This window comes from Podarcis filfolensis (assembly GCF_964270895.1).
Source record: "Podarcis filfolensis genome assembly, chromosome: 6".
NCBI classification, from domain to species: Eukaryota; Metazoa; Chordata; class Lepidosauria; order Squamata; family Lacertidae; genus Podarcis; species Podarcis filfolensis.
Window position 1 is genome coordinate 16,012,220 of NC_139609.1, and position 11,577 is coordinate 16,023,796.

At 42.2% G+C, this 11,577-nt stretch overlaps 1 protein-coding gene across 1 annotated transcript; it reads left to right on the top strand.

The window, feature by feature from the left end:
- The first annotated feature begins 1,608 nt into the window (after nt 1–1,608).
- On the top strand, nt 1,609–10,037 carry RGS1 (regulator of G protein signaling 1). The gene is made up of 5 exons (XM_083620362.1): nt 1,609–1,771; nt 2,434–2,520; nt 5,061–5,122; nt 6,767–6,930; nt 8,528–10,037. The coding sequence occupies exons 1-5, from the start codon at nt 1,671–1,673 to the stop codon at nt 8,711–8,713; spliced, it is 600 nt and encodes a 199-aa protein (XP_083476488.1). The 5' UTR covers nt 1,609–1,670; the 3' UTR covers nt 8,714–10,037.
- Nucleotides 10,038–11,577: the final 1,540 nt, after the last annotated feature.

The following is an 11,577-nucleotide window of genomic DNA, read 5'->3' on the forward strand; positions in this document are numbered from 1 at the left end:
GAGGGCCTTCTCGGTAGTGGCGCCCGCCCTGTGGAACGCCCTCCCATCAGATGTCAAAGCGTTAAACAACTACCTGACATTCAGAAGACATCTTAAGGCAGCCCTGTTCAGGAAGTTTTTAATGTGTGACATTTTAGTGTATTTTTGGTCTCTGTGGAAGCCGCCCAGAGTGGCTGGGGAAACCCAGCCAGATGGGCGGGGTACAAATAATAAATTATTATTTTTATTATTATCAAGATCTTGGCCTCTAGAATTTAGAATTGCTGCTCCTCCTTCTCTTAGCTCTGCATGTGCTGCTCCCATCCAATCGTCTCCTCTGCCCACACCTGCTTTTCATCAATAGTGCACGCTAGATCAAAATGAGGAAAGCCAATTTATCAATTAATACAGATGGAGAATTGGTTTGTCCTCAGCTTCTTCCAGAGAGGCCTTTGTGGCACTGGCTAGAAGGGGGAGAGTAGAGTTGCGAGATGTTAGGAGACAGTGATATCCATCCCATCCTCTATTCATCGCAATCACCTCTGTTTCCGTTCCACTACTGTATGGATTCCGCTACAACCTCATCTCACTATCTGCTATAGGTATAATTAATCTCAATGCATTTCAGTGGAAGGGAAAGGTCAAAAACAATGTAGAAAATATGGTGATTATTTACATAACATTTGCAGACTAAAAAACCCCCAACAATAGTGAATGTTGCTTATATTCAATAGTGTGGTTTCCATTCCTGACTTCGGAAGAACATGTGAACTGCAGCAATTTCTGCACCCATTTCCAATTCCAACAGAATTCTCTGAAATTCCTAACTGCAAATGATCATTTTTTTAAGTAAGACCTTCCACCACCACCAGCACCCAAAAAATGCAGATCTGATATAAATAAAAGCTGTGTAACTGTGAATAAGTTCTTTGGGGTCGTATCTAGGTTTTCTGCTCTGCAGGCTCATAATTCAGCCAAAGTCAAGTACATTTAAATCCCATCTATATCACTAGGAGAGAGGAAAACACATGTTTAGCTACACGTTTAGTTCTCTGGCAATTGAATCAATGGATTTCACTTTGCTCCAACACAACAACACTCCATACAACTGATCTTAAGTAAACTTTTTCCTTTTTAAAAAAGTCCTCATGCAGTGGTACCTTGGGTTACATACGCTTCAGGTTACATACGCTTCAGGTTACAGACTCCGCTAACCCAGAAATATTACCTCGGGTTAAGAACTTTGCTTCAGGATGAGAACAGAAATTGTGCTCTGGCGGCACGGCAGCAGCAGGAGGCCCCATTAGCTAAAGTGGTGCTTCAGGTTAAGAACAGTTTCAGGTTAAGAACAGACCTCTGGAATGAATTAAGTACTTAACCCAAGGTTCTACTGTATTGTGATATGTTTCTTGCCACCTGCTCCATTCAGCTTAAAGAGACCTGCTGCCATCCAGTTTAACCACAATCATAAACTTTTTGAAAGACCTTCTTAAACAAAACCAGACAAATAACTGTGCACGTCATCTCAGAGTGAAAAAAGGAAGTTCCTCAGCTTGTGGTAACAGCCTATGACATACAGATTATTGTTTTTTTTTCGCTCAAAGCAGCTTGCATGTCAATATATAAGTCTGTCTGCAGTTGGTGAGTTCAAATCCGCTAAGGACTACAACAGTAGACAGAAGCAAAGAAAGATGCCTTGGGTGTTCCTGTGGCAAACCAGTTCAAGCGAAATGAAAGAAAAAAGCCAGGAGCTTGGAGAAGGCAAGGATCACAAAAAAAAGAGCAAGGCTTTGTAAGTACAACCGCACTTCTGAAATGCATTTTTAAGACTGAACATTTAACTATGGAGAAGGTTCAATTGGAATCAGCAGTAGTTACTTAAAAGTACTTCCAGTCAGATGTTTATTGAGGGATCAATGCTCCTTTGCAAGTTGTAGGGTTTTTTTACAGCATCCACATGATATAATTGTCATCCAAAAACCAGCCTATATTCCTCCCCCCATTTAATCTAGATTTTATCCTTTAGCTGATGAACTGAAAAACCTGCAGCCAATTGCTGGTTTGCAACATCTTAACATCCCATTTACAATATTCAGCACCTGTCTGGAGGCATGAACATGCATGGGATTAGGTTGCAAATTTGGTGGAAAGCTTCAGCGTGTGCTTATTTTAAGTCCCTTGTGCTGAAATCAAGGGAGCCACTTGGAATTGTGCCTAAATTCGATATGTGAGAATTTTAGTAGGCTTTCATGTGCAGCTGTTTGTGTGCATGGATGCATGTAAAAGGAGCACCCTCTCTCAACATCTCATCATACTGAAAGGCATGATTGCTCAAGAAATAATCCAGGAGAGACAGACAATCATTTCATTCTACTGACCTCCTGCAATTGATATGCATCATGTTTTTTCCCCTATGCACAATAAATTACCGGATATTTTTATCATCACTTTCAGGGGTGTGGAACTGAAGAACTACTTTTTGTCTATTGTGCCACACATAGAATCACCTGACAACAAATATTCCACCCCCAAAGATGTAATGTAAGTATTAAGTAATATTTGCTATGCAGTCACTATATGATAATGTAGCTCCTTTTCACAGATGATTGCTTCTCACTTTGATCCAGGTCTGTATGCAGAGCACATGCATCTGGATTCAAATGCACATGTGCTTTGGCTGTTCTTCTTATTATTAACCCACCCTTCACCCTAAGGCCCCAGCACGGGTTTACAAAATCAAAACACAATATTACAAGAAGTTTAAACCAGCTTGCACTCACAGAAATATTGCAACACACAACTAGGCAGTGGTGCAGTTAGAAAAAATTAGACTCTGCACCCAGAGTGGCTGGGGTACAATTATATTATTATTATTATTACTATTATTATTATTATTATTATTATTATTATTATTATTATTATTATTTCAAATGTAGCATCATGTCAGGCTTCGGGGAATCAGCTCTCCCTCCCATGGGGGCAACCAAGAGTCAGAGAAACGATAAGAGTTCTTACCAAGCAATTTATTCAATAATTCACAGAGAACGATGAAGGAATGCAGCCTTCCCTAATAATGGCGTTGCTCCAAGTAAAGTCCCACCCTCTATGTCCCCCTTATTCGACATCACTCCTGAGTCAGTTAATCTGAGCTTTCTGTCACTGAGCTCTCTGTTTTAATACCCTCAATGCCCACCTGGTCTTGGGAGAGTGGGGGTCAGGAATGCTTTCCAAGGACACAGAGTCTGTCAGCTGTCTCTCCCCTGGTGCCTCTTCTTCCTGCCGTTCCTCTTCCAGTATTTCCCAGCTTCTGCCCTCTGCAGCTTCTAAACCCTTCTGCAAACCACTGTTCTAAATCTATACTGTCCTCCTGTTCTCAGGAAGGTTCAAGAGAGAGGGGGGCGACTCCCATCATCCCTCCTCTGTCCAGCCCCTTGACACAGCAGCTCTTTAACTGCTAATGTTCATCTATTTACAAATGTGGTACAGCAGCCTTATTCTGTGTCGGGTGCCCTCCAGCTCATTTTGCTGAGCCCAGCCATTGACTCCTGCCCCACAGCCCTTCCCTGAGTGTACCTCTGTCACTTGGCCCCATTGAACTGGTCAGTTACATCTTTTAATGCAAAGGGAGGATGGGCAGGAACTAGAAATGCTCAGTGGGTGAGACCAGATGCTCAGAAAGCTGCCCCCATAATGAGTCAGATACTCCATGGACAAAACTTTAGACTAATCTTCCAGTTAGTGCCATCACTTTTTCCCCTCTGAGCCAGGGAAGCATCTGTGTCTCTGATTCAGAGCCCATCATGCAGCTATTAGAAGCACAGGAACCTCATCCCACATCCCTTCTAACTTATTGAACCTGGACCCATAGGGATGCTGTGGCCAGTCAGAACAGGGGATCTTCTTTCACTACCTAAAATCCCAGCAGAGCAACCAGTGGTGTAGAAGTAATCCTGAGAGTATCACATGGTTCAAAATATATTCATTCTAAATCTTCTTCCAATTTCAGTTTTGCAGTGGGTTCTTTCCTACAGTGTGAAATCTCTAAATGTGCTACTTAGCAGTTGCGGGTTATCCATTCATCTAAGGCTCATACCTTAGACAAAACAGAAAGTGGAAACCCACCTCTGCAGATAAGATAGCAGAGCATTTCAGAGCCCAGACTTAAAGGAAGTCAGACAAGATAGCTAACAGAATTATCATAGATTGACTCAATATCCTGTCAATGAATCAAAGGTTTCTCTTATCGGCTTTTTAGCATTATGAACTTCCAAACTCATGATTATGTAGCCGGATTCAGGATCTCATTGAGCCATCAGGGTGATGTAGTAATGGATATGGGACTAGAATGGTATGAAGTGAAGGTCTTGAACAAAGAAAGTCTCAAATGTCAGTCCCTACTCAATTATGAAACTCAAAGAATTAGGTAAATAAGGAAAGAAGCATAGCTCAGGTGGTAAAGCACAGATCACAGGCTCAATTCCAAGAAGAGGTGGCAATTTGAACAAAATGTTGAGGGGGCCCATCACTCCCCAACTGCCTCTGCACACACTCCCCCCCCCTCACACTTCTGTGGAGCTCGCCTTTCTTCATCACACACAGCTGGGCACAGGTGTCCCCTTACTCCCCACCCACTCGCCTTTCAGCCCCCACTCACCCGAAAGAGGTTTTTGCCCACTTGCCTGCCCACACTTGCCACCTGCTCAACTCACCTGCCTGCCTGCCTACCTCTCCTCAGCTGCCCTGGCTCAGACACACTCAGAAATGGCACAGAAAGCAGGGGAAAGAGGGTGGCACCCAGCTGGGGTGCCTAATTGCAGGAAATGGGGAGGGAGCTGGCTCCCCCAAATATTTTAGGGGGGGGCAAATGGACCAAGACCCCATAGAGCTGGCACATCTATAATTTTCAGGGAAACTTGGGGTTAAACTAGACAAGACATTGGGGAGTTGTGATCAGTTCTCCCATCTCTCCAAGCTGAAAAGTACAACACACACAAGTCTCCAACAACAAACAACACTGGCCTACCTCAAGACCTCCGTCGGGTGGTTTCTTGCACTTAAAACCATGTCTGTTTTCCTTTCAGGCTTCCTGCAGAAGAGGTTACAAAGTGGTCACAGTCCTTAGAAAAGCTTCTGGCAACCCAGTGTAAGCATTTTATCATCGTAACAGTTTTATGTGTTGTGAGTATATAATATTGAAAGGAAGATCAGCAAAGCAGAATCGCCACTTTCAGAAAATATGACTCAGTTAAGTAATATCCTCTGGGGTGGCCATGTGCTGTTATTCGGGACTTTAAAGCCCTTACATGCCCTGGGCCCCACAGATAATAAAGAGTGCTTTCTTTCATATGTTCCATCCTGTTCTATAAGTTCTGCAGATCCAGACTTCACCTATGTCCCTTGGGATGCTGGTTTTTCATACCCATCCATCCCGTCCATATTTAATGTGTGTATATACTCTGGAAATATACACCTGTCTACTGGAGTTGAATATCAATTCTGACCTTTTTGAAAAGCCAGATTCCAGAAGATCAGATTTGGGGAGGGCAGGTGTCTTGTGAGAAGGGAGTGTGGGACCTGGTGAGTCCTTTGCCTGAGCCAGTCTGCAGTGGCATGGTGACCATCCTTCATCTCTCCTATCCTTTCTCCTCTCCTCTCCCCCACCTCTCTCTCTCTCTGCCATTTCTTCCCAACCCCCTCCACTTCTCTACTTTTTCCTTCCTGCCCAATAGGCTGCTGATCTGATCATTTGCAGCGAAATGAGTCCAAGGCCACATAAAATTAAATAATTCCACTAGCACCCAGTATACAATGTGTAAGAACAATTTGATCCCTGAAAGGGGGGCACACGTGACCCCCTGCATGAATAGGTCTTTCTATTTGGGGTATCCCAAGCCTGTTAATAATAGGAGTAAGTGGCTACCCAAATATAATTTCATGCTTAAACATGTTTGAACCATTTTGGTTGCTGTAGCATTATAGTTGGAGTTTTTTCAATGTTCATTCAGACCTGTTCCATCATCTAGGATAGCAAACCAAACAGCATCTGAACATCATGTTTTGCAAGATATACACACACAAACAAACACAAAACCCCTTTTTAACAGCCTTCCCTTTCCCCAAGATGCAAGCCCTTCATCACCTTTACTCTTTACAAAGAGGTGACCCCTATATCACCTTTTCCAGGAAAGCACATACCTCACCTCCACTGCTGGCAAATAGAAACAATCTTCTTGGCCCTCCTTGGGAGATCAGCATATCCTATAGGAGAACAAAGGAACAGCAGAGCACAAGACTATATTATAATTCAGAGCTAAGAATTCCATTTCCCCCCATTCTTTGCCCTTGAGTGGATTTAAAGAGGAATGAGCCCGACTGGCAATGGAGATACAAGCTTCAGGCCCAAAGGTGATGGGGAAGGAAATACAGTGGTACCTCGGGTTAAGAACTTAATTCGTTCTGGAGGTCCGTTCTTAACCTGGAACTGTTCTTAACCTGAGGTACCACTTTAGCTAATGGGGCCTCCCACTGCCACTGCCGCACGATTTCTGTTCTCATCCTGAAGCAAAGTTCTTAACCTGAGGTACTAGGTACCACTGTACTTGTTGCTCCTGGCTTCTTTGTAACAACATGATTTAAAGCTATGCCCTAATAGAAATGGTTTCCCCACCACCACAGCCTGGCTAGAAGGTTAATCAACCTACTATAAAGCATAGTTCCTTGGTTATTTTGTCTTCCCCTCGTGTTAAAATTATGACTAAAGCCACATCTGTATTTTTGTTTATTGCAGGTGGTCAAGATGCTTTCAGAGAATTTCTAAAATCCGAGTTCAGTGATGAAAACATTGAGTTTTGGCTAGCTTGTGAAGACTACAAGAAAACCCAAGCTGATTGTTTACATGGCAAAGCAGAGAAGATTTACAAGGAGTTTGTTCAGAATGATGCTACAAAGCAAGTAAGTTTAAAGCTTGGATGAAGTTTAAAGGGAAAATGAATAAATGTTTATGGCAGTTTTATTTGAAAGCATCCTGGTGCATTTTATATGTTGGCTATTTCATAGTTTCATGGCTAACCCTTTGAAACTTAAGATAGTAGGAATTCTGCATGAGGCTATGTTTTTTGGACTGGCCCATACGCAGTGTGAATTTGCATACCAAATTTTATTTCGGTTGCTATATATCCCATGTACTGATGGGAAAGTAATTAAGCTCATATTAAAATGTGAACTGAACCTTTCTGAAACTACTTCTGCACTTCCTAAAACAATGTGCAAACCAAAATCCTTCCTAATTCACACTTCTCCAAATGTTGTGGTAGATGTCCAGGGAGCATGGTTGTTAAATTCCTAACATTTATTCTTTTAAAAGAAAAATCTTGATCTTTTAATGTACGGCACTGTTCAATGCACAACCAGGCAGCACTGCTCCCCAAGGGAAAATCAAAGCAGCTATCAGCAAAACAACTCTGCTAACACCAAATATCAAAATGAAAGTCAAGATAACAAAACATTGCAGATTTCAAAAATAAAAGGCAAGTCAAAGCTAAATTCATGTCCAAACAGTCAATAAAATAAATCTATCAAACCCATGAGAATTGATTCAAAGGTCCTCTATCTGGACTTCATGTCTCCATCTTTCATCCCTTTTTGTACAGCGATGGGAGCTGCTTCTCTGTTAGGTGACCCCATAGTCGAATATTGTCTGAATATTCCTTAAACCCCAGAGTGAGGGAGAGATGCAGATCACATGGGCTTTTCTTGCCCAGTCAGTGGTCTGCTCCACACTCTCCCAACTGCTGCATCTTCTTCAGACAACAGAGAATATTCTAATATTACCACATGCTTCAACTCCTCCTAGGGCAGCAAGAAAGAAACCAATGAACTTGGGCTGTAAGAAGTTCCCATTTACTGTTTCTATGTGGCACATGTGCTTGCTGTATGAAGTGTGAAAAGAGGCACTGAAGTTTTATAAGAATGAAAACACAAAGTGGGAATTCGACCTGAGGGCATTTGTTTAGTAATTAACTGGAAGGGTTGTGGTTGTACATTTATAAACCATGTTTTTCTGATAATAATTTGTATTAGTTTTCGATTACAATCCGATAATAGCCTCATTATAACAATACCAGTTCATAATACAATTACTAATACCAATCGTTCAAATGCCAAATTATATAATTTAGATAAGGTCCCCTCCACTGGCGTGCTAGAATTGATGGTTTTCTTTAGTTCAGCATTCCAAAATCTGATTAATTTTAAATGCATTCCAGTCATAATAATAATCACTTATACAACAACTGCAATATTAATAACTTCTATTCATATTGACACATTAAACAATTTATAAAACTACAAGTGAAGCACTCAAACTATATCCTTATTCTTCCTGTGTGTGGCAATTATTCTGTCTGTGGTGTTTTTCCTGTCCTTGTAAAATATTATGTCTATCTTTTCCCAGTTGTTGCTGTTATCCAGATTTATAAACCATGTTTTGTACTTCATTTATGAAACCTGCATTCAGATGTTACTGAAGTCTAATTTTGCTGTCCCTTAGGTCAACATTGACTTTTACACAAGAAAAGACATTGCCAAGAAGGCTCAAGATCCAACGCCTTCAAGCTTCGATGAGGCCCAGAGGCATGTGTACATACTGATGGAGCGAGACTCCTACCCTCGATTCCTCAAGTCCACATTCTATCGCAACCTGCTGGATAAGGTTGACTGCAACAGTCTCAAGTGAGGATCCACCTGGCAAGAGTCAAGGATGGGCTCTGAATCTTGTCTGATGTTGACATCAGTTTTAAGAGTGGCTGGATGCCAGCGCACAAGATGGAACAGGGGACCAAAGGAGATGTTGGAACTGTCACAAACATGGACTGGTTTGCATGTGCGATGAAGGTGCCTGGATGGTTCTCTCTGAGATGAAGTGGTTGAAAAGAAGAGAAGCCATTTTGCCTTGGCACCACTGGACTAAAGACCGCTTCCTGTGTTAGAATTTTCTCCTTCGGGAATGGCACTGCAAGTGAGCCTTGGTGCAGATGTCATTATCGTTAGAATTCTTGCTCCATGATTGCAGTCATGGGATTTTTGTCTATCACATGACGGTATAAGGGAAGGACGTGTGTTTCCATTCTTGGTCTTACATAAATAGGCCAAGCTCACACAATTCTCATTACTTAACAGTGATCACTTGCAGCTAGATGTCTGACTCCCCTGAAAGGCATTGCCAGTGCAGCATTGCGAGTTGATATGAAAAGCTTCTCTCTTTCTCCCTCATAGTCCATGCACACCCATGCAAATAACTCTTTGATGCTTTATTTGTGTGTGCACAAAGGAACCAACAGCCCCAGGCATAGACTTCAGCATGTGGCAGAATTGGGTGCTATCCTGGCCATCTGCGCTGAAAACAAGAATCTGAGAGCAGCCTAAGATAAGCCTGTCTAGTGTATCTGCACAAGCATTTCAGGATGTGATTTTGAACAATATGCCCTCCTCTTCCCCAGAGCTATTCTGGGATTCCCCTGACACCCCCAGAGCCATTTTTTGGGGAGATGAAGGAGGAGAAAGGGGAAAGCTCCACTGCTCAGTTAGAAGTCCTTTGGTTAATCCTATCAAAAATGTTTTGGAAAACCTTTGCAAAACCTTAATTGCCAAAACAAAACAAAACAAAACAAAATCATCACTGCCTCAAATGTAATCCATCAGAGAGCATTAAGATGTTTGTGGCTTTATGACATTGAGTGCACTGTATGTTGTTGCTTGAATCCCAATAGATTGGAATCCCATTTCCTGTGGATATAAGCTAGAGTGAGCATAAATTATATTTTAGTAGTTGCTAACATAAGATAGTCATATTTAATTTATTGTAAATGAATGGCAAGTGACCACTAATTTAAAACTATATAACAAGCCTACATCACAGGTTTGTTGTAAGGATAACATGGGAGAGAAGACGTGGAAAATAAATACTATTTGGGGGTTTTTTTAAAAAAATGGGAAAACGTGTACTCTTTGGAGGAAAGGAGAGAAATAAATGTAGCAAATCAATAAAATAATATAAATTAGCTGATAGAGACATTTTGAGCTTTTTAATTATCCCTGTCAATGCCAGAAGTTGGCAGCTGCTCTGCTGTTTTTTATACTGTATTCTGGCTGTTTGCACAACATTTTCAACATCTACTCTGGGAAATGGAAAAACAATTAAAAATGTATTTTTAGTGTGCACATATACGCAAGAGTCCCACTTTAAAAGAGTGTGACTTTTGCACAAATGTACACACACTAAAAATACATTTCTTATTGTTTTCCTGTTTTTTTAACATGGTGCAAGCCTCAAAGGTTGATTTTAAAATAAACCAACACTGCTTGGCCATGTACTTGAGTGCACTGAAGTGGGGGGGGGGGGGAGGTTGGTTGGTTGCTGAGCTTAGTGCATCCCAAGTTATGAAGGGCCTCATCTACTTGTGTTGAAACAGATCGCTGAAGTTGTTAAGACTGAACAGCATCACCAAAAAAGAAACCCTACATTTCACGGTGTTGACGTGTTAAGGACTCCAGACACAACGCAGGGCTTATTTATCAAAAGCAACAGTGACTAGTGAAGCTGAGCAGCAGGCCAGTTCCCACAGCCTTGGTAAAATTCTCTGGGGATAAAGCAGAGTGTAATTTACCATGGCCCCATTTGCACAAAAAGGGTGTTTAGAGTGTGCTCTCAACCTTTTCAAGTTCAATGGCTGCCGGTGTCAAAAAAACAACAACAACCAGAGTCATAAATGTGCTTAGAGTCGCTCACTAAGAAATCGTGAACACAATTTCCATAAGAGCTGTAACTCCAAAGTGTAGAAATTTATGATGGGCATAAAATAGCAGACAACTGTTGCCGATTGTTATCTTGCTGTGCCCCAGATAAGGTGTTTGTTTTCCTTCTCTGCTTTTTTCACGTCTAAGCTCAAGAGTTATTTCAGTTTTTCCATTTTCCAAATATGACTCATTTCGGCTTATGGCCGCCAGGTTCCAGTTTAAGCTCTGATGCATGGACCTGATTTCTTGTGTTAATCTTAAAGGCACTGCACACACAAACACACGGGGGTGGGGAGGCAGACACTATTTGGGGGGGTGGGATTCAACCACATGCTGGCAATTTCCATGCTGCAGTTATAGTTGAATGCACAACAGTCTCACACTTCCCCAGATGATCAGACTTTTTGAGATTAAAAAAAAGTGACTGGGGGAATGCAGTGGCAAGTGGGTGACCACGGGGGGCATTGTGTCCTGTTTTGCTACTTGGGGCAAAATGGGAAGTACTGCCCTGCTGTGCCACACCATGTGCCCTGCTGCATCCACCCCCAGGCATTACTGCCATGCCGCCCACCTCTGCCAGCACTGCCACTGTGCTGCCTGTTTCTGCCAGCATCAGAGTGACTTCTCCACCAGGGGTAGAGGAGGGAGAGTGGGTGGGGTACCCATGGGGGCACCACTTTGGGAGTTTCCACTGCCTAAGGTGGCTGCTTCACCCTACCTAATAGGTGAGCTGGCCATGCTTTGATGCAACTGTCCTCTAGCCTCTCCGCAAACAGATTGGGACAAATAGCCTTTTTTTCTCTC

Coding starts and splice junctions, on each gene's coding strand:
- RGS1 (XM_083620362.1), top strand. CDS start 1,671: ATGCCTTGGGTGTTCCTGTGGCAAACCAGTTCAAGCGAAATGAAAGAA. Junction 1,772..2,433: donor AAAAAAAAGAGCAAGGCTTT/GTAAGTACAACC, acceptor CATCACTTTCAG/GGGTGTGGAACTGAAGAACT. Junction 5,123..6,766: donor AAAGCTTCTGGCAACCCAGT/GTAAGCATTTTA, acceptor TGTTTATTGCAG/GTGGTCAAGATGCTTTCAGA.